This window comes from Poecile atricapillus, chromosome 6 (genome assembly GCF_030490865.1).
Source record: "Poecile atricapillus isolate bPoeAtr1 chromosome 6, bPoeAtr1.hap1, whole genome shotgun sequence".
NCBI classification, from domain to species: Eukaryota; Metazoa; Chordata; class Aves; order Passeriformes; family Paridae; genus Poecile; species Poecile atricapillus.
This window is the reverse complement of record NC_081254.1, coordinates 37,881,030-37,907,976: the sequence shown is the minus strand read 5'-3', so window position 1 is coordinate 37,907,976 and position 26,947 is coordinate 37,881,030. Positions and strand designations below refer to the sequence as shown.

Here is a 26,947-nt window from a genome sequence, read left to right as displayed (position 1 = left end):
AACAACCCCAGAAACAACCCCAGGAACCCCAGAAACAACCCCAGAAACAACCCCAGAAACAACCCCAAAAACAACCCCAGAAACAATCCCAGAAACAATCCCAGAAACAACCCCAGGAACCCCAGAAACAACCCCAGAAATCCCAGAAACAACCCCAGAAACAACCCCAGAAACAATCCCAGAAACAATCCCAGGAACAACCCCAGGAACAACCCCAGAAACAATCCCAGAAACAATCCCAAAAACAACCCCAGAAATAATCCCAGAAACCCCAGAAACAACCCCAGAAACAATCCCAGAAACAATCCCAGAAAGAGCCCCAGGAACCCCAGAAACAACCCCAGAAACAATCCCAGAAACAATCCCAAAAACAACCCCAGAAATAATCCCAGAAACAATCCCAAAAACAACCCCAGGAACAACCCCAGGAACAACCCCAGAAACAATCCCAAAAACAACCCCAGAAATAATCCCAGAAACCCCAGAAACAACCCCAGAAATAATCCCAGAAACAACCCCAGAAACAATCCCAGCAGGGTTTGGGTTGGGAGGGACCTTCAAGGCAGCTCTGCCCCCTCCAGTTCCACCCCTTCCCCCGGGGGGCACAAGGTGCTCCGCTGGGCAGCGTTTTTATCAACTTGACTAAAACCTGGTTTTAGATAAAAGGATAAAAATGCCATGAGAATAGTCAAAAGCTGATTGAAAGTGGAACAAGCAAACAGGGCTATAGGAGATTCCATCCTTTCCTTTTTACTGCTGCTCCACTTGGATTTGCTGATGGAACAGATCCAGAACCGGCCGGTGCTGCTGTGCCCCGGCCACCCCAAACATCCCAACTGGGAACACCCCCTTGGGTTCCATCCAGCCAATTCCCTCCCCCACAGAAGGAAATGTCAAAACACAGGGAGCAAGGCCAGGTAAACATTTAAAATTTATTAAACTTTTTGGTCAAAAGAACTGAACAATTATGTACAACCCCACGGATCGGCTCGAGCAGGCGTTGGGAACGCGGTCGGATCAACGCTTCAGCGACCCCCCAGTTCCAACATCTCCAGAGTTCCAAAGTGTCACAACCAAGTGGCTGAACCCAGCCTTTCCTGGGAGAACCTCGGGCTCCGTCCTCCCCACCTTCCTGGGACCCAGTGGCTCGGGGGCGGTACCGGGAGGGGCGGGACGGCCACGGTTTGCTCTTGGGACTGGAACACGCCTTTGTTCCAGGGAGAACGGAGTGTAACCACACTTGGGGCTTGCTGGGGGAAAGCTTGGGGCTCTGGGAAGGAGTTCCCAGGCTGCAGGCACCTGGCAGAGTGCAGCCTCTGGCTGCCGGGGGCTGCTGGACTGCCCTTGTGGCCCCGGGCTCATCCGGGGGAAGGGGATGTGATTTAGGCCTCTTTGGAAGGAAAAAAAAACAAAAATCAAAGAAAGAAACAGTACCTAAGGCTTAAAACAAGTGAGCAAGAGAGCTCCAGCAGCTGCTGTCCCGCCAGCCTGGGCTCAGCGTGGCCCTCCCTGGGCAGCCCAGCCCGGAGCGGCTCTGGAACTGCAGGGGGAAATACAAGATACTACACCAAATACTTAAAATAAACTGTTCCCTTCGTGACAAATACTAAAAAGGTTAAAAACCATAATGCACGTCAGGTCTGTCTCTGGCTGAGGATGAGATGCAGCAGAGAAGCTGCATTTTTATCCTCAGAGCAGAGAAGGTGTCGATGTTTTGGTTCCCTCCGTGCAAGGCCGACACTTGGTTAAGGCTGTGGATGTTTCTAGGACCCTTTCCATCTCCTACTTGGCACACACAGAGCCTTTGACAACAAATCCAGTGCAACTCCAACTCTATGACAATGCCATGGAAACTCTAAATTTAGAATCTGAAATACTACACAAAAAGTTTGTATTAGTCTGCCAAAAACTCGGTGTTTTGGGGCAAACCCTGTCAGAGGTGCCACCAGAACTGTTCTGCACCAGCTCAGGACATGCAATACAAAAAGAAGACTGAATACATCCCTCCAGCTCTAAGAACAGGTTTGATAGGCTGTTATTTATTAAGTGGTTTCCACCAGAAGGTGTGGTTATAGGTACAGTTGGTGAGTAAATAGCCATGGACACCTGCCTAGACCCACCTCAAGCCCTGCAGCGCTCCGAGGTCAGACCCTGGCCCCGGGCCCGAGGAGGAAGGTACAGGCATCAAGCATGAGAAATGTTCTGGAAGGCCCAAATATTACAGCAGAGAGAGCAGAGAGAAATTACACTTTTATGACAACTTTTTCTTCTCAGGTGTTAAATTTTTTGGTCTATAAACTGGAAAGGAAGGCTCAGACATCAATAAATACATTTGTTTTGAGTGTTGGCCTCATTGAGCACTGTCCACCAATTCTGCCCTCCCCGAAAGGCGCGTGGACGCTCCCACCCCACCGAAGGCAGAACCACGCCAGGGACTCAAAGCCAGGCCAGATGCTCTCCGATAGCTCAAGGGAAGTAAGTGCATCAATGTTCCTCACTGATAGGACAACAAGGCCTTCTGTTACAGATAAACAACTGAGCTGAACTATGCGAGACGAGACTCTGTCCGCGGGCAGCCATCCTTAGTTAACCTTTTCCTGGAATAAATACAAGTTATTGGTGGCAGCTACAGCGATGATGTTCTCTTTTGGGTGCCATGCTGTGTGCAGAATCTTCTTGTTGAAGTCCAGACTGTCAACGGTAATTTCGTCCTTCTTCCTCTTGCCAGTCGTGCACACTTTGCGTGGCTTGAGGATGGCACGAGGTTTGCTGCTCTCCCGGGAGGCCTCCAGGGTGGTGTCCCGGTGCGTGTTCCGCTCAAACGTCCGGAAGAAGTTGTTGTAAGATCCAGTCATGATTGTACTGGTTCAAGGAAAGGGAAGGCAGATCTTGTTAAAATAGAATCCCTCCCTCCTCTCTGTCTTACACGTGACTGTCAGGCCACGCTCACCAGGCCATGGCATTCCTCTCCTCTCCACTGGACACCTGTTCCATTCCTCTGGGACTTGAGCACTGCTTCCTGCACCACTTCTCTTTCAGCAGGTGTTCCCCTGCTGTCCCCTCCTGCCACTGGCACTCAGCTGCAGTTACACTTTGTTCATCTGCACGTGAGCAAAGCAGATTTTCCTGGTGCTCCTCTATCCCTTTGTCCCTTGTCAACAGAAATCCCAGACTGGTCTGGGTTGGAAGGGACCTTAAAGCTCATTCCACCCCACCCCAGCCATGGCAGGGACACCTTCCCCTGTCCCAGCTGCTCCAGCCCCAATGTCCAGCCTGGCCTTGGGCACTGCCAGGGATCCAGGGGCAGCCCCAGCTGCTCTGGGCACCTGTGCCAGGGCCTGCCCACCCTGCCAGGAACAATTCCTGCCCAAAATCCCATCCAGCCCTGCCCTCTGGCACTGGAAAGTCCTTCTCCCATGTCCTGGCACTCCAGGCCCTTGTAAATAGTTTCTCTCCAGTTTCCTCTTGGCTCCTTCAGGCTCTGTGAGGCCACAGTGAGGTCACCCCAAAGTTCTCCTCTCCAGGTGAACAATCCCAGCTCTCCCAGCCTTTCCTCCCAGCAGAGCTGCTCCATCCTCTGATCATTTGGTGCCTCCAGGTCCCTCCTGTGCTGGGCCCCAGCTCTGCAGCTGGGGGCTCACCTGGGCTCAGGGGCAGGACAGGCCCTGGCAGTGCTGCTGCTGTGAGTGAGCTGCTGCTGCTGCAGGGATTTGTGCCCTCAGTGACCTGGAGCTGCCGGCACTCCCTGCTCCATTCCCCCCTCCCAGTGCGGAGCCTTCGGCCCTCAGCCCCTGCCTCACCTGTCGGAGCCGTTCCAGCAGCACTCGAACTTGTCGAAGATGCAGTCGTTCTCGTACAGGGAGCACAGCTTGCTGCGCAGGTACTCGTGCACCTGGGGACAGCGACACGCGTTGGACAGGGACAGGGACAGGGACACTGGGGACACTCGGGACATGTGTGTGCTGTACCTGGTACGTCTCCACGGGCCTGTTCTCCATGTTCAGGTCCCACACCTTGACAGACAGGTAGTCTCTTGTCATCATGTATCGCCCGTTGTGGCTGAATTTCACATCAGATATCGAGGATATTATTTCTGAAAAAAATGATCTGCTGCTAGGATCTTCAGGTTCCTCAAAAACTGCAGAGAGAACACACAGTTCCACATGAAACCAACGCCAGCTCTTATGGCTTCCACTCTTTTCAGTACTGGAAAACTTTAAATCAGTGACAAGTTTCTTTTTAAAGAAAGTTTCTGTTAGACACTTCTCAGGAATAATCTCTTTTTTAGCACTGTGATGTTCTAGGTCACCAGATATTCTAGATTGGCAGATGTCCATCTCCAACATTCAGCTGGAGCACAGCACCAGCAAACCACAACTCCCAGGTCTTGGGGATCAACCAGAGCAGCAAACAGTGGGTACTGTAACCAGCACACCTGATCTACACATCACCCACAACAGAAGCAGATGGCAACAGCAGCGACCCAAACACGAGGACACCACTGGACCATGTACTCTTCTTTAGCTCTGAACCACAGCTGTACTAAACAAACCACTGAAATGCGAGCAGCTACATTTGCAACACAGTTTGTGTGATTTTACAGAGAAGATCAACGCGTGTGTTGTTTAAATCCACAAGTCAACCTCTGAAATCAGAGATTCCTGAGCCACTCATTTTTGACAGACCCCTTGCAGCAGGATGTGATTCAGGCACAAGCAGTTAAAAATAAAGTGCTTTTAATTTAAGTGATTTAATGCAACACTGAGCCAGATCAGTGGGGTGGCCTCGCATTTGTCACTTCCCATTGCACAAGTATTTCCCTCCAGCACCAAGAAATCCTCTCTGCACTGCAGGAAGCTGGCCTGTGAGTGTCAGTGTGGGCTGGGCACACTGCTAGAGCACAGCTCTGCCAGCAGCAACAGCAACAGGCTGTGTGCAAGGCCCGGGCAGGATCCTCATGGCCCCCACAGCAAAGCTTGCTTTCCTCACCTGCTCACACTTGGGTGGCTCAGCAGCCTAAGGAGTGGCCACCCTGCATCCCTGGAAACTTCCAGGGTGCATTCCTAAGGATTCATCCTATCCTAGCAGCTGCACAGGGGACAGGGATTCTGGCAGCATCAGCCCAGTTTGCGATGCACAGAGGTGAAAGAGCTGCCCTGAGCTGGCACTGGGTGAGCAGACACCTTGAGAGGCAGCCAGCCTGAGAGTGGCCAGCAGACAGCACTCACTGGTGCTCACTCACTCCTGTCAGTTCATGAGGCAAAAATGGGCAAACAGGAGCAGCCAGGTGGTGCCTCATGCTACACTTGTGCTCGCTGGTGGCCTAGAACAAGACAATTGAGATGTCCCCAGCACTCCCCAGCACTGGGGCCCTGTCACTCCCCAGAGAGGTCAGGTCCCCCACACCCAGAGCAGCACGGCTGGAGGGCAGGACAGAAAGATGGGAGGGAGTCAGGAAGGCAGGAAGGGAGTCAGGAAGGCAGGAAGGCAGGCAGGCAGGAAGGACACTCACACTTGGAGTGCTGGTCGCACAGCGCTGACGAGCGCATGTCGCACAGGCGGATGGTGCCCTTGCTGCTGCTGTACACGAAGACGTTGCACTGGAGTGGGTGGAACTCAGCTGCTGTGATCACCTCTGTCAGCTCCTCCATGTTGGCTGGTTTGATGTCCACGATGTCTGCCACAGCTGGTCAAGGCCTGCAACGCTTCACACCCGCGCCCCTCCGGCCGCTCATCGGTCACACAGATTTAAAGTGCCACGTAGGAAACTGGGGCAAGAGCTTCCTTCCCACCTGTGTCAGGTCCAGGTGTGGGGGAGAGCCTGGAGAACTCTGCATTTCACAGGTCACAGAATGCCAGAATGCTCTGGGTTGGAAGGCACCAGATTGCTCCAAGCCCTGCCCAACGTGGCCCTGGACACCGCCAGGGATCCAGGGGCAGCCCCAGCGGCTCTGGGCACCTGTGCCAGGGTGGGATGCTCCCACAATTCCTCAATTTCTCCTTAGAAATCAAACCCTCTCTGATCTTTCCTACTGACAGCTTTCCACTGGGGGCATGCTTGCCCTCAGGAACGACTGAGCATCCCAAAGTCTGCTTTCACTGCATTACACCTCCAGACTTCAGAATCCTCTCTTTATCCCTGGCTTCAAACACCCACTCTAATTAGTAACATTAAAGCGATTCTCTTAAACACAGGCAGCTGGGCTGCACCCGCTGTGAGAGGGCACCAAAGGATACTGAAGCTCCTGTTGGTGACCTCCAGGTGCCAGAGGTTGATGCGGAGGTCGTCTGCAGACAGGTACGTGGCGTAGTCGCTGTTGACAGAGATGGAGTTGATGTGGTAGGTGTGGGCGTTGGCGAACGTCCTGCGCGGGCTCGCCTCCACCATCAGGTCCATGGGCTTCAGAGTTGGCACCTGAGCGGGCACAGAGCACACAGGCTGGGCACAGGGTCACTGCTCAGCCAGCACATCACCCAGCACAGGGACACTGCTGACCCCACACACCACCCAGCACAGGGTCACTGCTCAGCCAGCACATCACCCAGCACAGTCACTGCTGACCCCACACACCACCCAGCACAGTCACTGCTCAGCCAGCACATCACTCAGCACAGGGACACTGCTCAGCCAGCACATCACTCAGCACTGTCACTGTCACTGCTGACCCCACACATCACCCAGCACAGGGACACTGCTGACCCCACACATCACTCAGCACAGTCACTGCTGACCCCACACACACACACAGGGTCACTGCTGACCCCACACATCACCCAGCACAGTCACTGTCACAGCACTGTCACTGCTGACCCCACACACACACACAGGGTCACTGCTCAGCCAGCACATCACTCAGCACAGTCACTGTCACTGCTGACCCCACACACACACACAGGGTCACTGCTGACCCCACACACCACCCAGCACTGTCACTGCTGACCCTACACACACAGGGTCACTGCTGACCCCACACACCACCCAGCACAGTCACTGTCACTGCTGACCCCACACACACACACAGGGTCACTGCTGACCCCACACACACACACAGGGTCACTGCTGACCCCACACACACACACAAGGGTCACTGCTGACCCCACACACACACACAAGGGTCACTGCTGACCCCACACACACACACAGGGTCACTGCTGACCCCACACACCACCCAGCACTGTCACTGTCACTGCTGACCCCACACACACACACAGGGTCACTGCTGACCCCACACACACACACAGGGTCACTGCTGACCCCACACACACACACAGGGTCACTGCTGACCCCACACACACACACAGGGTCACTGCTGACCCTACACACACACACAGGGTCACTGCTGACCCCACACACACACACAAGGGTCACTGCTGACCCCACACACCACCCAGCACAGTCACTGCTGACCCCACACACACACACAGGGTCACTGCTGACCCCACACACACAGGGTCACTGCTGACCCCACACATCACTCAGCACAGTCACTGTCACTGCTGACCCCACACACCACCCAGCACAGTCACTGTCACTGCTGACCCCACACACACACACAGGGTCACTGCTGACCCCACACACCACCCAGCACAGTCACTGCTGACCCCACACACCACCCAGCACAGTCACTGTCACTGCTGACCCCACACACACACACAGGGTCACTGCTGACCCCACACACACACACAGGGTCACTGCTGACCCCACACACCACCCAGCACAGTCACTGCTGCCTTAGGAAAGACCCTCTGGATTGAGTCCATTCCCTGAGCACTGCTGAGGCCACCACTATCCCGTCCCCAAGTGCCACACACAGCTGTGAAACCACTCTGGGGATGGGGACTCTACCCCTACCCTGGCCCACAGATCCAGCCTGTCCAGTTTCCCCTGCAGAGCTTCCTGCCCTCCAGCAGATCCACTTCCCACTCACCTTCCATGCTCTCAACTCAGAGGCCGCCCTCGATCTCCTCAGCCAGATCATCAATAAAGACCTTAAACAGAACTGGCGCCAACACTGAGCCCTGAACCCCACAGCTTGTTTAATGGCAATTAATTAATTGCACTGCACAGGTTTCTGTATTGATTCGGTGACTAAACACTTCTGAAATCCCCTGAGCACGAAAAATACTGAGAGAGCAAAAATACTGAGGATGCTGACTTTGGACACTGCCAACAGGAAACCTCCCAGCCAAAGCCAGCCCTTGGTGCCTCACCCAACAGCACATGGGCTGTGTTTGTAATGGCATGCAGAGGTTACAGAAACAATCCCTCAGAAATGTCCCCAGACCTCAGATGTGTGTTTGGGAAATGGGCAAGAACAGTCTCCAAGAAAATTCCCAATTTGTTCATGAACAGTCAGCAGGAGTTCAGGCACACCTGGATGTCCTGCTCCCACAGCCAGCAGAGCCCAGGGGTGCCTTAGGTAACCTGTCTTCCTGGAACAAGGACTGATCCATCCCAGAGCTCCCTACCTGCTCTCCTGGTTTGTATCTCCCAGCCTGTTTACATCCACCTATCAACTACAATTAATCCATTACTTTTTATCAGTCCTATCTTAGAGTTCTCCCAGCCTGGCTGGGACAGCCCAGGTGCACTACTGGGAAAGATCAGGAATGGGACTTGGAAATGCCACTGTGTCTGTGTAAAGTGCTGCCTCTCCTCCATGGCCACATCCCCATCAACATGGGCACTGTGTTTCTGTAACAAAACCTGCCAACAGAGCCCCAGAGCTCCTGGAGCACTCTGGCTCTCCAAACCCTGAGCATTTAACACATGAAGGTACTTCCAGGTGAGGCTTTTCCTCCAGCCAGCTCTTGCTCAGATTTGGCTCATGCATCAGCCCTTCTGCCAGGCTGCAGTGCCTGCAAGGGCTGCAGCCCAGAGCAGCAGCAATGCAGGGGACTGACTGGAGAGGTTCCTGCTGCTCCCCTGTGCAGACAGGGCCGTAAGGAGCCCAAAGTGCCCCTCCAACACCCCAGCTGGTGCCTGCTCTCACCGACTCCTTGGCTGCTCCAGCAGGGCAAGGCTGAGGAACCCAGGACCCCACAGGGACCTCCTTCTACCACTGGATCCTAAGGGATGTCCTTGGGTTTAGCTGCTTTCACTGGAATACTCAATCCAACCCTGGCTTGCACACGCTGAGGCAGTGGATATCCTTTCCCAACGCCTTCTGTAGACCCAAAGCCTTTGTTCAACGTCCAACTTCAGCAAAAGCAAGACAAACCCCCAAGAAATGCCTCAGTTCTGTTCCTGCTGATGGTGGAACAACATAAAACCCCCACCTTTAACTTCTTGGGCTCCTGCCCCAAATGATTCCAAGTTTGGAGCACTAACCCTACCACTACAGCATGATGTCCAAGCCTATTCCAGCACACATTAGGTTATCCAAATGCTTGGAATTTCCTCTAACAAACACACCTTTATCCAGCCACTGAATACCCTGTTCCAATTTTTGAGTTATCCTCTTAGAAATACAGTTTTATAGTGATGAAAGTTTTCCTCAAGCTTTCCAGAGGAACTTTTTTTAACAGTTTTTATATATAAGAAAACGAAGTGTCTCCATTTTTATTCTGAAGGTTTTCAATGACCCTGACCCCAGCACCATTTTTGATTTTCACATTTCAGTTTGGTAGCACGAAGATAAAGAAGAGCATGCAGAGAGATACAGAAAGTCAAAGAGCAGAGACGTACCCGTAGTTCTGTGATTCGGAAAGGCTCCCTAAGTCTTCCATCTTCATCCTTTAAATTATAACCTTCGGCTCGTTTATCCCTTTCACTTATTTTCCATAGTTTAATAGTTTTATCTAAAACCAAAAATTCACATGCTTGAGAATTAATTGAATACAAAAGCAAATCACTAAATATGGACTCAGCAGAGTGGACATGAGTGACCTGTCTGTGTTTCCACTGCCTGCAGCAGAGGGACCCTGATGAAGTTCTTTATGCACATGAGGTGCAGTTTGAATATGATCCCAATTTGTGCCTGAGCACTAAGGCCCTGTGCCTTCCACTCACCCAAATGCCACTGCCTGGGGACAGTTTCACACACCAGTTACCAGAATTCCCTCCTAAGCTCTGATGATTATCTGAATTACATTAACAGAGCACTGCCAGGGCCCAAACCCAACAAACACAGGAACTCCTTACACTAACTGTCCTAAAGGAAAGCAGCTTTGTCCCAGGTACCTGCTCAGAGCCAGCCACAGGCAGAGACCAGCATTTGCCCCACTGCTTGGGGTTCTAAAGGAATGCCCTTCCCAGGTGTTCCCAGGGAAATGCTCCAAGTGTTCCAGCGAGTGCACACTTGTCTCACCCAACGGTGAGATCCTTGGCAAACTGGAGCCAAACCTCTCCTCCCCAAACTCCTGCAGAGCATTTCAGATGAAACAGTTTAAAGAATGTTTTATTAAGACTTCTATCAGAGGAAATTATTTTAATTGCACCAACCAGCAAACAGAAGTCCTCCTGCTTTTAGAATTTCACCATGACCTCAGAAAATGATTCAAACTGTTAGGAATAATGTATTCCTCTGATAATAGGAGCAAGTCTTTTCCACAGAATAGTTTAGGTTGGAAAATACCTTTAAGACATGAGTCTAACTGCTCCCACTAACCCACGTCCCCAGTACTACAATCCCATTTACAGATGCTCCATGATGCACCAAAACCAAACAGACCCAATATTCACACAGCCAACATTACAATCAAAATATATTTTGCATGTAACTGGAGAAGACATTAAAACAACCCCAAAACATGTCAGAAAAAAACCCCAAGCATATGACAGGTGAGGCAATATTCCAATGACCAAGTTCTTTGTGCAAAAGAAAGGGCCCTTACCATTTGTAGACAGCAGGAAGTGAGCAGCATTCTGTTGTGGTAACCACCTAATTTTATTAATTTTTTCCTCAATTTCTAGACTTTTCAAGTAGTCAAACTCAGGCTCGTGACTCTGGAAGGTACTGTAAACATTGTATTCTCCCCGAGAGACAGGACGGCTTTTAGTCTGCAAGAAAAAGAGCATTTCTTGAGGCTGATGTCACTGGGTCCTTCAGAAATGGCTCATACAAGTCAAACACTAGAAATTGTCAATCAGAACAACAGCTTTTGAATTTTGAATCTTCAGTCTGTGATATTGTACCCAGTTTGCCATCAATACAGTGCACACAGCCTTTCTCTTTAGAAACGTAGCTTTATGTACAAATATCTGTGCACTCTTCAGGCTTTGCTATCCTTGTGTGGTGGGTGTGGGAGCAAGGAACAGAGAGCAAAGTCCCAAGGTTTCCCAGATCTGCATTATCAGATTTGAGGCAACTTGTTATCAGGCTTCCCAAGTGAGCTGGTGTCAGTGGCTCGTGGTGCAGCACAGCCCCAGGGGTGCAGTTTGCCCTGCAGTGTCTCACTGCTGTGGAGCTTCCACACTCCCAACTCTCAGACTTCACAGGATTTTACTCCCTACACGCCATTGACTTGTAGGAGTTTTGGGCAGGTTCCTCTCACCTGACCCCATCCAGAAGCTCCCAGCACTTGGAGCGAGCTGCTTTGGCACCGGTGCTTTCCCTCTCTCCTCACACATTTGGTTGGAGTAATTGCAAGTGAAGTCAAGTCCTATGAGCCCAGGGCATGATGCAGAACATTCCAGGGTGCCTTCCCAAACCCAAGTGTCTGGGGAACTGTACAGCCATCCTGAGCTGTCACTGATCTAGTTAACCTAGTCTTAAATCCAAACTGGGTAAAAAATATGGTTATTATTTTAAGGTTCCAACATTATACACTTATTTTAGATTCTTTTCTGCAGTTTTGCATGTGACAAAAGAAATGTTCCTCATTCCCATCTCTTCCCTCAGTTTCCATGTGTTCCCAAGGAGACAGCTGAATATTCCTGTGTGAACAGTGTGGCTTGGGGTTTGTTTTTCCCCACTCCCCGAGGAAGTGCTGTGACAGGTGGGTTTATAGAATAACTGAGAGCCAACCCATAACAGCTCCCCTCCATGTCAGGCAAGTCTGAGATCCTGAGATCTGATCAGGATGCTCCTGAGGCACTTCTGAGCTTATCTGTGGCCCATAGCTAAGTCTCTGGCCACCCTGAGTAAATGATGAGTGAGCCTGGAGCTGTAAGATTTCAGCAGCACCTCCCAGCACAAGCAGTGAGGCTCCTGTGGGCCAGGGCTGTGAGCAGCAGCACAGAGAGGAGAAATGCAAATGAGAGAATGCCAGGTGTTCATTAACAGAGCATCATCTGAGCCCTACAAGGGGAGCACAGGGGTTCTGCTGGAGAAATCCCAGAGCACCTGAAGATTTGCAATATTCATGTACAGACAAGCTGAATTAAAATTCCATGATTGATTCTGGTATTTCTGACCCAGGAGAATGCTCAAACCCTCAAATTCCCCTCAACTCCTCAAAGGACAGGATAAGCAGCCACTTTGGTGAGAATTGCCATGTGGAATCCTGACTTTTTAAAGAATACAATCCCAGATTCCTCCCAGACATGACAATTACTTTTCAGTACTTGGGCATGTTTCCCATCCCCACTGCAGCTCAGGGTATCCCAGCTCAGGGATGAGGCTCAGGATGAACACACAGGAACATTACAGCACTGTCACACAGCTGAACTCCATGAAGAGGAGCTGTGCAAGTGCAGGAGGGACAGTACTCCTGCCCTCCTGATGGGAAATGCTCAAGTGCTTCTGGAGGACTGGCTCTTCCCACTGTTTTTAAATCCTCAATTTTTAACCACCCTATGCTGTAATCCTTGCAATTTACTTCCTGTACTTCTTTTACATTCTCTCCCAATGCATTGTGATTTATTCCAGATCAGTCTGACCCAGTGGAAAAATTCAGGAGAAGGTCCAAATTCTGCAAAGCGACACTGAGGACACCAAGTACATATAAAGAGCTCACTTGGATTTTAGGGACCTTTTTGGAGGGAGGGAGGGGAACCCTCACTAGACCAACTTACCAAGTACAGCACAGGGCAGATATTTAGAAACTTGGCTAACTTGGGGTTTTCTGAGAAAACTCTCCACTTAAACCTCAGGGCCTGAGCAGATGATGTGAGACTGTGCAACACAAGAACAGCGTAGTAACAACACTTTTGTTTTTCGAGTCACTGACCTCTTGTTCCCTTTGAAATATAACCACTCTGCCACCTTTGTCTCCTGTTGCAAGAAGATCACCAGTGTAATTAAATTCAACTGTTGAAATTATATCAGCTGTAAAGAGAACAGAAATAAACCAGCACTGTAATGTGGAAAGCAAATCAAGAAGTTCCAAGACTTGAGCACAAAAAAGCATTACAACTCATATTAACGCAATGACACAATTCTTCATCTACATCCCCAAATGCAGCCATGTTTCAAACACCGACACACTTTTACTGACAAGCTAAAACACTTACTCATTCCTCAGTGTGGGCCTTTAGTCACCAGAGGCACACTGGCTTAGGAACCCAAGGTGTGTGTGCTGCCTGTGGGCAGTGTCCATGGGGCTGTCCCTGTCCCCTGTCCCCAAGGTGTGGGCAGTGACACTGCAGTGTCCATGGGGCTGTCCCTGTCCCCTGTCCCCAAGGGGTGGGCAGTGACACTGCAGTGTCCATGGGGCTGTCCCTGTCCCCAAGGTGTGGGCAGTGACACTGCAGTGTCCATGGGGCTGTCCCTGTCCCCAAGGTGTGGGCAGTGACACTGCAGTGTCCATGGGGCTGTCCCTGTCCCCAAGGTGTGGGCAGTGACACTGCAGTGTCCATGGGGCTGTCCCCTGTCCCCAAGGTGTGGGCAGTGACAATGCAGTGTTCTTGGGGCTGTCCCTGTCCCCAAGGTGTGGGCAGTGACACTGCAGTGTCCATGGGGCTGTCCCTGTCCCCAAGGTGTGGGCAGTGACACTGCAGTGTCCATGGGGCTGTCCCTGTCCCCTGTCCCCAAGGTGTGGGCAGTGACACTGCAGTGTCCATGGGGCTGTCCCTGTCCCCTGTCCCCAAGGTGTGGGCAGTGACACTGCAGTGTCCATGGGGCTGTCCCCTGTCCCCAAGGTGTGGGCAGTGACACTGCAGTGTCCATGGGGCTGTCCCTGTCCCCTGTCCCCAAGGTGTGGGCAGTGACACTGCAGTGTCCATGGGGCTGTCCCCTGTCCCCAAGGTGTGGGCAGTGACACTGCAGTGTCCATGGGGCTGTCCCTGTCCCCTGTCCCCAAGGTGTGGGCAGTGACACTGCAGTGTCCATGGGGCTGTCCCTGTCCCCAAGGTGTGGGCAGTGACACTGCAGTGTCCATGGGGCTGTCCCTGTCCCCTGTCCCCAAGGTGTGGGCAGTGACACTGCAGTGTTCTTGGGGCTGTCCCTGTCCCCAAGGTGTGGGCAGTGACACTGCAGTGTCCATGGGGCTGTCCCTGTCCCCTGTCCCCAAGGTGTGGGCAGTGACACTGCAGTGTCCATGGGGCTGTCCCTGTCCCCTGTCCCCAAGGTGTGGGCAGTGACACTGCAGTGTTCTTGGGGCTGTCCCTGTCCCCAAGGTGTGGGCAGTGACACTGCAGTGTTCTTGGGGCTGTCCCTGTCCCCAAGGTGTGGGCAGTGACACTGCAGTGTCCATGGGGCTGTCCCCTGTCCCCAAGGTGTGGGCAGTGACACTGCAGTGTCCATGGGGCTGTCCCTGTCCCCAAGGTGTGGGCAGTGACACTGCAGTGTTCTTGGGGCTGTCCCTGTCCCCAAGGTGTGGGCAGTGACACTGCAGTGTCCATGGGGCTGTCCCTGTCCCCAAGGTGTGGGCAGTGACACTGCAGTGTCCATGGGGCTGTCCCTGTCCCCAAGGTGTGGGCAGTGACACTGCAGTGTCCATGGGGCTGTCCCTGTCCCCAAGGTGTGGGCAGTGACATTGCAGTGTCCATGGGGCTGTCCCTGTCCCCAGGGTGTGGGCAGTGACACTGCAGTGTTCTTGGGGCTGTCCCTGTCCCCAAGGTGTGGGCAGTGACACTGCAGTGTTCTTGGGGCTGTCCCTGTCCCCAAGGTGTGGGCAGTGACACTGCAGTGTCCATGGGGCTGTCCCTGTCCCCTGTCCCCAAGGTGTGGGCAGTGACACTGCAGTGTTCTTGGGGCTGTCCCTGCCCTGAGCTCCCCCCAGGGACCCCACCCCAGTGAGTGCCTCCTGCCAGGTGTGGTGCTCCCATGGAGCATCATTCCCTGATCCAGGTGAGGCTGAGGCACACCTGCCTTTCCCACACCAAGCTCAGGGAGCTACTTCAGGTGCCTGAACAAGCAGCTCCCCTCAGCCAAAGGGGGAAAACAGAAACAAAATTCTTTCAGTGGAGCTTCCTGAACCAGCTCCCTGCAGAAGCACCTGCAAGGACACATGGAAGCAGGAGAGCAAAGGAAAAGCCCTCAGGAGCTGCAGTGCTGGTGCTTCTCCCCCAGTGCAGCCCCAGTCCCTCTGGGAGGTGGCAATAAAGAAATAATTGCCACTGAACCACCCCAGCCAAGGGGAGTGAGATAAGGAGCTGGAAATGTCTGTCCTGGGGCTGGGGCAGATGGTAACAACCCCAACAAAGCACTCAGCAAACACTGCTCCTGCTGGGCCTGCTCACATCAAATATTGCATTTACGATGCAGATAGCAAAACTCTGAGGTTTGAAGTGTATGATATCAATTAGTTCCAGAGTGTGCAATTGGAGACTCCCTGGAAACTCCTTTCCTGTATTGATTTTGATGTGCTATCTTTGAAATTCCTTTCAATAATGCCCCACTCTCATGAGGAAGGTGATTAGAAACCCTAACCAGTTTTCTCAATATAAATTCATTTTTCACCTTTTATCAATGATACCCTTGAAAATTTTTTCCTAGTATGTAGAGATAATGATTTATCTTTTTGGATTAAAAAATTGATTATTGAGAAAGACTAAGTAAATGAATAAATACCATCTTTCTACAGATTTATGCCAGCCTTCAATATCACATTACTAACCAGCTTTTGGACACATCCAGTTTTACAGTCACCTTTCTTTAAAAGGAATTACCAGTCAATTATCAGTTATTATTAATCATACATTAAGATACATATTGGAGACTTTAGAAGACACCCTGGAAAAGCAGCAAACCAAGGAAAAAGAAACAGAGAAGAGAAGCAACCAGTGAAGTGACTTCACTGAGAATTTTATGACATTTTCAGTACTCAGATATGAAGAAGCCCTTGAGTTAGGGCTTCTAATGAAAGTTTATTAGTAGCAAAACTAATATTCCAATACCAGCGCCACCTGCAAGCCCTTCCAGCAAAGATCCCTTCTACTCTTGGAGACTCAGGTATAACAGCAGAAGCAAATGCCTCCTTGACACATACAATTCTTTCAAAGTCACAAAAGCTACTTTTCCATTTTGTTTTACAAAGGAAAAAAGTTATTATTAGCTTCTCACATTTTCTCCTGGAGTATTCGCACAATCATTTGCTCAAAATAATCTGTGTATCATTTTTGTTTCCCAAAAATGCCCAAACCAGCTGCTGACACAGCCATTATTCCTCAGCAGTGCCATCCAGACAAACAGAATCTTGGGTGGAAACACACCAAAACACAGACACTACCCAAATTCCATGGCTTGAAACAAGAAGTACAGGGAGAGGAGGGTAAAGAACATGCACTGAAATAGTCTCACCAACATGCTCTAGGGAACAGGGAACTGGGGAGGCACAGCAGGACAAAAATAGAGAAGCTTCCTTCAAATATTTTCTAAGCTACAAAATTTGGACTATGAGCAATCACCTGTTTTAATAGCACTGTACTTGTTTTATCCATAAATGCATGAATTATAAAGTTTTCCCTATAGGCACGTTTAATTGAAGCAGATCAATCCCCCAAATCATTCCACCCACTATCCTCAGCACTCTACCATCTCAAAGCAGGTGAAATAAAAAAAAATATTCCAAGACTCCAAGTGAAGCACAGGATGAATTCCAAACCATCCCTGCTCTGCTCAACACTTCACCCACCTACATTTGTGCTTCACTTACAAGTCAGCTTAAAACTTTTAGGAAAGAACAAAGCAAACCTCTGCAGGTTCTTCATCATTGCAACAACTCTGGGATTTCTAAGCTTTTTTATTAGATGTCATAACTGCCTCTTAGGTACACAAGCACCCTGCCTTACTTTCAGCCTCCTCTCCATGCCAGCCAATGGAATGTGGAGAAGGTTGGGTAAAGCCAAACCAGGGTGGTATTTGCTCACCAACAGCACCCCAAGGCTCTCCTCTCAGCTACTGCTTTTCTAGAAATGGACATTTGTCCAACTGTCCCCCCAGTTCTGTTCCTGTGGGGCTGGGACCTGCTCTGCATCCATGTAAATCCTCCTCCTGTAACCAAGGAGAGCAGCAATCCCTGGGACTTCACAGTAACATACAAGTCTGGCACTATTTCTTTCCAGACATGAAAAATTCATGTTTAGCCTCACTTCTGGAAATGAGTTCCGACTTGCATCTTACACTGCATCCAAAGAAGAAACTCTGAGCTGTTTTCACAGCTGGTGTATTAAAAGGATTGCTGGCAACTACACTGGGATTCTGCAGTTCCCCCCAGTTCAAAAGCACTGCTCACTTCCATGGGTAGGAAACACCATCCCTACACAAATACCCAGCTCTACAGCAATGTGGTGGAGCCCATTCCCTGCCTCAGGACAGCTCTGACAGATGTGTCAAAGTTCAGTCTGAGTGCTCTGAGCCTTTCACCATCGCTGCTGAGTGCAAACCTCCCTACAAACAACTCCTGCCAGAATTCTGGGAAGTTCACAGCCTCCAGAGCCTTCTGGGCAAGTTCTGCAGGGAGTGAAGGGGGCCGGGGTGGCAGAGACAAGCTTTTGTTAGGATTTGGAGATGACAGCAAGCTTATACCTGCAAACTAACTTAATCCCCCCAGGATTCATCCTGGGTATTTCTGACACCAGTATCAACGCCTGGGCTTGAGGTTGAGGTAATGGAGAATGCAAAGAGATCCACATCTACCTCAGGTGCCTAAAATTAGCTCCTGTGAACTTTTCCTCTCTAAGCTGGCTGTGCATTGCTGCTCTGGTTAAAATCCAGACCTGAAAACGTGGAACTACCTGGCTCACCCAGGAAAGCAGGAATCTGCAGCTCATGCTGAGGACCAACACTAACGGCACATGGTCAGCACCAGTGCCTCCCATCCTCCTGAGCAGCTCAGAGCCTTCTGTCACAAACCCACTCCTCAGACATGTAGGGAAAAGGAACCAAACACTCACAGCTCTCTAACAGCATCTAAAAAGGAGGCTGCTCCAGCTTCCAGAGCATTTTAACTTGGAATTTTCCAAGTAAGTACCACTTCAGCACACAGCCTAAACAATGCCTGCCTGCAAACCTGGCTCCTGTCCTGCTCCCTGGAGAGGAGTGTGAATGCACAGCCCCATTTTCCATGGCCCACCCTGGGACCAAAGCAGGAACTGCTGTAAGGTGCAGGGAAACCTCTGCAGAGGCTCCTGCTTTGGGAGGAAATGGCTGGATTGGCCTGTAGGCAGATGGCTGGCAGAGACTGCCAGCAGGAGTTGAGCAGAGGGAGGATTTCTGTGGCTGTGATCAAGCTCAAAGGTGACACACCTTTCCCTCCAACACTGTTATCCTACAAAGCTGGAGTTACCCTGTGGCTGGACAAAGCTGTGGGAGGCACTGGGAGGTCTCCAACAGTGGATGAGAAGCAAGAAGAGCGTGCAGCAGGGATCAGTGCAGGTTATGTGCTCCTGAATCAACTCAGAGAGCAGACACTGGGATCTCCCTGGAACACTGTGCTGAACTGTGTGACACGACATCAGAAGGAACACAACTCTCTTTGCAATAGACAGGGACAACAGACCATTCTGAGGGACCACAGGTGACAAACGTGGGCAGTGAGAACAGCAAGGAGCCATCACTTCAGAGCGACTCAGAAAAGACTCCTCAAATGAAAAATATAATAGGAGCAAATAAGATCAGTGAAAAAAAACAGAGGGCCCCTTTAGAGGGAAGAGATTATCAAAGAAAATGAAGCAATTTAGAGACCAGCACCTGCTAAAGAGAAAATCATAGAAAAAATGTTTAAAAACCAAAATCCTACTGGAGCTTAACAAGTTCCAGACACACAGGGCCTCAGAACTGCTTGTCACTAATGTGCAGTAATTGCACTTCCCAAACATTCCCAGGGATATGCAGCAGCACTGGAAGGTTCTGGGGTGGGCAGAGGGAAGCAGGGTGTGAAGGCAGACAGCTCTCCAGCTGGGATGGCTGCAGGTACCACAGCACACCTGGCAGCACCCTGCCCCAACAGACCCTTCCTCACCCTGCTTGTGATGGGCAGGCAGGCAATGCTGCCATTTCTCTGCAGGATTCTGACTCCAGCACTCACTTCTGCCCCTCAGGCTCTCCCTCCTCCCTGTCCATGTCACTGACCTGTTTCCAGGGGGAGGAGGGCTGTCCCCTTCAGCCAGGACAGCCAGTGGAACAGAGGGTCACCTTGCAGTGGGGAAGGACTGACTGCTCTTGCTGTGAATGCTCCTAAAACGCTGTTTCCTAACAGCTGATAGAAATCACAATTGTACTGAAATATGAGCCAAACTTTACAGCTGCCAATAACCACCTGGCAATATACATATATATCCAAGTTACTCAAATCACCTATTTTTCAGAATGTCTCCTTATACACTCAATTTTTACATTTTCACTTTTAGGATTTCTTTGAATTGTTAACACAGGAGTGAGATGTACCAGAAATCAGGAGAATAAGCCAAAGGGGTATAGTTTTGCCTAGACCAAACTTCTCTCAGCTTACACGGCTAAACACTCTGCCAACTTCAAATATCTGGCAGGTCTAACCATTTTTTTATGTCCTAATACTCAAATCACTTGTGAAATGGCTTGAATTGCCATTAGGCACCTGGCAGGATTTAACTTAGTCCAAAATGATTCTGCTTTTGGGACTAATTGAAATCCTTGAATAGATTCAAGGTAAAGCAGGAGCAGGGCACCGGCCAGCCGGGAAGCAGAAGCTGTTTGAGGTCAGTGCTGCTGCTGACAGGCCACAGCAAACTCCAAACATCTTGTTTGGAGTTGTGTGGGAAAGCCTGCCAGCCCCTGTGTGTCCTGGATGCCTGGAGCTGAGCCACTTGGCTCCTGCAGGAGCACACAGCCTGCTCTGCCCAGAGTGCTGAGCACAGGGTGGGCAGAGAGACAGAGGGACAGCAGCACCACCCTGCTCCACGGGCTGCCAGCACCCTGAGCCACCCCTCAGGGATGGAACAGCACCCAAACCATCCCTCAGGGATGGAACAGCACCCCAACCACCCCTCAGGGACAGCACAGCACCCCAGCCATCCCTCAGGGATGGAACAGCACCCTGAGCCACCCCTCAGGGATGGAACAGCACCCCAACCATCCCTCAGGGATGGAACAGCACCCCAACCATCCCTCAGGGATGAAACAGCACCCCAGCCATCCCTCAGGGACAGCACAGCACCCCAGCCACCCCTCAGGGATGGAACAGCACCCCAACCATCCCTCAGGGATGGAACAGCACCCCAACCATCCCTCAGGGATGAAACAGCACCCCAACCATCCCTCAGGGACAGCACAGCACCCTGAGCCACCCCTCAGGGACAGCACAGCACCCCAGCCAGCCCTCAGGGACAGCACAGCACCCCAACCATCCCTCAGGGATGGAACAGCACCCTGAGCCACCCCTCAGGGATGGAACAGCACCCCAGCCAGCCCTCAGGGATGGAACAGCACCCCAACCATCCCTCAGGGATGGAACAGCACCCCAGCCAGCCCTCAGGGATGGAACAGCACCCCAGACAGCCTTCAGGGATGGAACAGCACCCCAACCATCCCTCAGGGATGGAACAGCACCCCAGCCAGCCCTCAGGGATGGAACAGCACCCCAACCATCCCTCAGGGATGGAACAGCACCCCAACCATCCCTCAGGGATGGAACAGCACCCCAGCCAGCCCTCAGGGACAGCACAGCACCCTGAGCCATCCCTCAGGGACAGCACAGCACCCTGAGCCACCCCTCAGGGATGGAACAGCACCCCAACCATCCCTCAGGGACAGCACAGCACCCTGAGCCACCCCTCAGGGACAGCACAGCACCCCAGCCACCCCTCAGGGACAGCACAGCACCCCAGCCCCTCAGGGACAGCACAGCACCCCGAGCTCCAGCTCATGGCAGACTGTGAGTGCCATTCCCCCATGAAGCTCAGTTTGTGTTTTCTTGCCAGTGGAACTAGCCTGTGACCCAATACTGAAGTGAATGATATCCCAAAAAAGCTGTCTGTGAGTTTGGGGAGCAGGGAGCTGTCTGGCTGTGTCACTGCAAGGGGACCAGCATGGCACAAAAAGGAGCAGCAAAGCCAGAGCCCAGTTACACAGATGTGCTCCTCTCCTGCCTGCAGAGCTCACCCTGCCTTCCCTACAAGCCATGAGAAATTATGGAGGCTGCTTCTCAGATTCGTGACATAATCCAGTATTCTTTGTGCAAATCAACTGCCTCGGTATTATTTTTTAACCTTTGGAAGACTAATTCCAATAAGCTTTCTCCTACTAGAAGTGTATTTAATTAATTCATGCTATTGTTAGTTTTTTCTAAGTAGCTCATTGTGATGGTTTTGGGTGTACTTCTATCAGGAGTTCACAGAAGTCTTAACATGATAAGAAAATCAAATTTTTCTTTCAAGCTTTCACACCTTTCCATCCTTTATAAAAATAGTGGGCTTTGTAATTTTTCATTAGACTTTTCCCTCTGCACCCAGCCTGCCCTTCTGCAGGGACAAATCCAGTGGCTCCCACTTCTCACACAGGAAGACTTGCACTAATACTGTATTCCCACTACTCAAAGTGCTTTGTTTTGCAATCCCACTTATAACTCTGCAACTGATATTCACTGCTTATTCAAACTCTTCACTCTTCATAACCTACATCTTCCCAAAGCTTCATATTTCATCAAAATCTAATGATGGAATCCCAGCCTGCTTTGGGTGGGAGGGGACCTCAAAGCCCATCCCACTGCCATGGCAGGGACACCTTCCCCTGTCCCAGGCTGCTCCAGCCTGGCCTTGGACACTTCAGGGATCCAGGGGCAGCCTCAGCTGCTCTGGGTAACCCTGAGCTTTCAGGGAGGGCAAAAAGGCATCCCAGGTCCTGCTCATGGCACAGCACTGGCTTCCAAGGCAAATCCCAGCCCAAACCCAGCTGAGAGCCCACCTTCTGCCCCTCTGCAGCTCAGTGCCACCTCCAGCATAACCAGTGATGGACGGTGACAGCAACCACCACACGGCTCTGGAGTCACTAGTCCCCCATTTTCCAGTTCTTACAGAAAAAAGACATTATTAAAGCTTACAACCAATTCTGCAACTCCCTTCATGCAACTGAACCAGACATCACAGAGCTGCACCTTTACTGCAAGAGTTTTTTTAAAGCACAAAACCATGCCAGCATTTGAGAACAGTATAGGCCAAGTGAATTCCTGAACCACACATGAGAATGTCTTAAACCACTGATTTGTAAAGACAGTTTCTAAAGAACATTTCTAAATCACTGGTAGCTGCACTCAGGATTACAGGCTAATATATTTCTATTAGATTGTGGCTGTCTTTGCTCCTTGTGTTCTGCTTCCTGGCAAACTGCTGAGGTGTCTGACCCAGCATCTAACAGGCAGCAAAAGCAGAAGGAGAGTTGGCTGAAGTGATAGTAACAAGGAATGTCTCAGTTTGGCAGGGCAGTCAATCAATACCAGTCACTATCTGGAGAGTTTAAAAAGAAAAATAAAAAATATTATTTCTTGGATCGTTAACTGGAGATACAGAACTGCATCCAGAAAGGGTCATGGATTAGATGCAGAACATCTGGCCCACAGGAATTTGGGCATATCTGTACATTATTTAATAAACAGATTTACATTTTACTTGCCCAAAACAGGACAAATTTGAACATGCTGAAATCATGAAAGTGATAAAGCCTCTGGCAGCATTCGTATTCTCTATTTAGAAAGGTCTTTCTACAAAAAAAGCAGCCCAAGAATTACAAGTTCCATGAGCAATCAGCGCAAGTTCTGGAGTCAAGTGGTTAACGCTAACAACAAAATTACAACCCAATCTTTAATTAGCTTTGTTTTCAAATTATGATTGCTGCCATCCCCAATATTAGATCTTTCTGTTTTATCCTCCAGTCCTCTTCCCTGAATCCAACTAAACTTTTCTGTTCTAGAAAAGTCATATCCAGCCCCTCACAAAAATCCACGTTCAGTAAGTGATGGATTACCCTGGTCTCTCAGAAATGGTCAGACTGAACAGTGCCCTTCTCTTTCCTGACACAGAGCCTGAACAGAGGTCAGGGATTAGTCACCGAGGAAAGGCAAGGCACGGACAAGACAAAGAGGAGACAGTGATTTTCTGTATTAATGACCCAGTGAGGAAAATCCAGCTGCCAGTCTGATACAGCCACTCGTCCCAGTGTTTGTGTTGAAGGCAGACACCTGAGAAACAACCATGGAATATAAAATGTATGTTAGAACCACAAACTGTAAAAGAAAGGATTTTCTGGTGAAGTTGCCTGGCTGAGCAGTTTCAACTCCTGAATAAACCTCTAAGAAAATCCAGCAAAGTGCTCTGTGTGGGACAGGCTGGACAGCAACTTCATGGTGTCCTCTTCCTCTAGAGAGCTGATTTTTCACAGAGTAGACCAAAGACTGACAGCAGGAGCAAGTTTGCACTGTTACAAAAATGCATGTGCAATTCAAAGGCTATGCCAAGGCAACAGTTGTCCATCAAGCAGGTTTAGATGTGCAGTTTGGTAAGAGAGGATTTAAAAGATGGTAAGGAGTAAATATATCCCTAAATGAGGCCCCAACTCTAGCAATGTATCTGTATGCTTACTAGTGAATTAAATTTGGGCAATTATTAGCAAATAAATAGCGTATTCTTTACATTTAATTCCAATCTCAAGGCAAAACGTAACAAGAGGGGAAAGGCCACAAATCAAAATAAAACCAGAAAGTCTCAAAGCCTGTAAATAGCTCTTGTATTCCCATAGGAAAATGAAACTTTAGTGGTAGTTTTGCAAAACCAGGTGCTGAGTGATTCCTGGAGCTTTTCTGCTTTGTGCAATCCCACACTGCTCAGGAGTTACCTGGGAAGCAAGGTGCCCCCAGGAGCCAGATGATTCCAGGACTGTATCTTTTACTCATGCAGAATTGACTTTTAGTCACAGAGGTGACAGATCCGAGAAAAAAAGAACCATTTAAAAAAACATAAAAGCTTCTTATATACATTTCTACAAGATTTCTGGAAACTTCAGAGCAAGCTACAAAATATACAGAGGGGAAAAAAGGGAAGAAAACAACTGGGTGAGCCTAGTTTCTCCAGCAGTTTCCAGTCTATCCCTCCCATGGCCATTATTTTAAATGGAATGCCAAACAAGTGGCATGAAAATGAAAACACTGTCAGCACAATTTCCCCATAGCAGGCAGCAAGGAAAAATATTTACTGCATCCAGTAACAAAAATAAAATCCCAAACCCAAGCTGAGCGCATACGGCCCAGTAAGTCAATTCACACTTTAGAAGGAGCACTGCCAGCCTTAGAACACAGGAAATTTAGGGGCAAAAAAAGAACTTTCTCATCAGAGTCAAGCAAAACTCCACCCAGGTTCTGCACACTACAGAAAACTCTTTTCCCAGTTAAAACATTTCTTGTTTTCTACTCTGTCCAAAACACGAAGCGCTTGGAAAGTTTCAGAGAAATGTGAAGGTATGCCCTTTTTCCCTGCTTAATATCCCTATTTATAGCTCCCAAACGTTAACAAGTGGGAATCAAATCTCTCCACAGCTGCAGGAACCCTTTAAACTGCACTTTTCAATGCAGCACAAATGACAGAGCTGCACTCTGTGCGTCAGAGCGAAACTTGACAAGCCTGACAGACTCCACTGGTGTTTCTTTTTTTCCTCTCCCTGTATCATAACACTGTTGTTACCTTTTATCCCAAGCCCAGAACTGGAGACAGTTATCCTAAGCCCAGAACCGGGCACAGTTCAGGGCTCCTCAAGACAAGAATGTCCAGGAGCTGCTGGAGAGGGTCCAGTGGAGGCCACAGAGCTCATTTTGGGACTGGAGCATCTCTGAGATGAGGAGAGACTGCGGGAGCTGGGCCTGGTCAGTCTGGAGAAGGGAAGGCTGAGAGGGGATCCCATCAATCCATAAAAATCTCCCCAAGGGCTGTCAGAGGACGGTGCCAGACTCTGCTCAGCGGTGCCAGAGACAGGACAAGGAGCAGTGGCCAGAAGCTAAAGCACAGCAAGTTCCAGCCCAACATGAGAAAACTTCTTTGCATGGAGGGGCCAGAGCCAGGAACAGCTGCCCATGGAGGGGCTGGGGTCTCCCTCTCCAGAGCCATTCCAAACCCTCCTGGCCACGTTCCCGTGTCACCTGCTGCAGGTGACACTGCCTGGGCAGGAGCCTGATGTGGATGATCTCCAGAGGTCCCCTCCAGCCCCAACTATCTGGGGATTCTGGAATTCGCACTAAAGACCTGGAGCGACTGGTGTGCGATGCTCTACGGGTGGGAGCTCGCTTAGTCATGCACACACCCCCCGGCACGGCCGGGGATGCTGCGGCGCTGCCCCGCGGCCGCCCGGGAGGGCTCAGCGTGTCGGGGCTCCCCTCACCTTCCGCCACGTCCTCGTCGATCGCCCCCTTCACCTGCAAGAAGCACCACTGCACCTCGTTGTTGCCGCCGCCGTCGCCTCCAGCTCTCGCCACTACTGCGGAGGGAGAAAGGGCGGTGAGACAGGGAGGGAGAGAGGAGACCCCGCTCCGACCCCCGGCCCGGAGCCCTCGGGGCCGCCGCGCTCCCGCATCACCCGCCGGTGCCGCCCGGCGCGGCCCGGCCTGCGGCCGGCTCCCGTGGCCACACGGAGGCGACCCGCGGCCCATCCCGGCGCGAACGCGGAGCCGAGCGCGGAGCGCGGACACAGACCTGCCATGGCGGGGGGAGCCGCGGGAACGGGGCCGGGAACGGGGCCGGGAGCGGGGCCGGGAGCGGGACGGAGCCGCCCGGAGCCGCGGGAGGGTTCGCGGTTTCAAAATGGCGCCCATTGCCGGGCGGCCCGGCCGTGACGTCACCGCCGGCTCCCCTCAGGGAGGGCGGGCCGGGCAGCGCGCGGGGCGGCGAGCGCGGTACCGGGGCTGTGAGCCCGGCTCCGGGGCTGTGAGCCCGGCTCCGGGGCTGTGAGCCCGGCTCCGGGGCTGTGAGCGCGGTACCGGGGCTGTGAGCGCGGCACCGGGGCTGTGAGCCCGGCTCCGGGGCTGTGAGCGCGGCACCGGGGCTGTGAGCGCGGTACCGGGGCTGTGAGCCCGGCTCCGGGGCTGTGAGCCCGGCTCCGGGGCCGTGAGCGCGGTACCGGGGCCGTGAGCCCGGCTCCGGGGCCGTGAGCCCGGCTCCGGGGCGGCGAGCGCGGTACCGGGGCTGTGAGCGCGGTACCGGGGCTGTGAGCCCGGCTCCGGGGCTGTGAGCGCGGTACCGGGGCTGTGAGCCCGGCTCCGGGGCCGCGAGCGCGGCACCGGGGCCGTGAGCGCGGCACCGGGGCCGTGAGCCCGGCTCCGGGGCCGTGAGCCCGGCTCCGGGGCCGTGAGCCCGGCACCGGGGCCGTGAGCCCGGCACCGGGGCCGTGAGCCCGGCTCCGGGGCCGTGAGCCCGGCTCCGGGGCCGTGAGCGCGGTACCGGGGCCGTGAGCCCGGCTCCGGGGCCGTGAGCCCGGCTCCGGGGCTGTGAGCGCGGTACCGGGGCTGTGAGCCCGGCTCCGGGGCCGTGAGCGCGGTACCGGGGCCGTGAGCCCGGCTCCGGGGCCGTGAGCCCGGCTCCGGGGCTGCGAGCGCGGTACCGGGGCTGTGAGCCCGGCTCCGGGGCTGCGAGCGCGGTACCGGGGCTGTGAGCCCGACTCCGGGGCTGTGA

At 51.8% G+C, this 26,947-nt stretch overlaps 1 protein-coding gene across 2 annotated transcripts; it reads right to left on the bottom strand.

The window, feature by feature from the left end:
* Positions 1-917: 917 nt before the first annotated feature.
* Positions 918-26,339, bottom strand: PPP2R2D (protein phosphatase 2 regulatory subunit Bdelta). Of its 2 annotated transcripts, none has more exons than XM_058841668.1 (10): positions 25,973-26,339; positions 25,662-25,757; positions 13,114-13,211; positions 10,837-11,002; positions 9,689-9,801; positions 6,238-6,415; positions 5,513-5,677; positions 3,969-4,138; positions 3,801-3,892; positions 918-2,862 (listed from the first exon to the last, which is right to left on the bottom strand). In XM_058841668.1, the coding sequence occupies exons 1-10, from the start codon at positions 25,977-25,979 to the stop codon at positions 2,583-2,585; spliced, it is 1,365 nt and encodes a 454-aa protein (XP_058697651.1). In that variant the 5' UTR covers positions 25,980-26,339; the 3' UTR covers positions 918-2,582. The 2 variants fall into 2 exon arrangements, with proteins under 2 accessions (XP_058697651.1, XP_058697652.1); XM_058841669.1 differs by having other exon boundaries at positions 25,662-25,754.
* Between the last annotated feature and the right edge of the window lie 608 nt (positions 26,340-26,947).

Coding starts and splice junctions, on each gene's coding strand:
- PPP2R2D (XM_058841668.1), bottom strand. Junction 11,003..13,113: donor TATTTCAAAGGGAACAAGAG/GTCAGTGACTCG, acceptor TTTTTCTTGCAG/ACTAAAAGCCGTCCTGTCTC. Junction 9,802..10,836: donor CTTCCTGCTGTCTACAAATG/GTAAGGGCCCTT, acceptor TTTTGGTTTTAG/ATAAAACTATTAAACTATGG.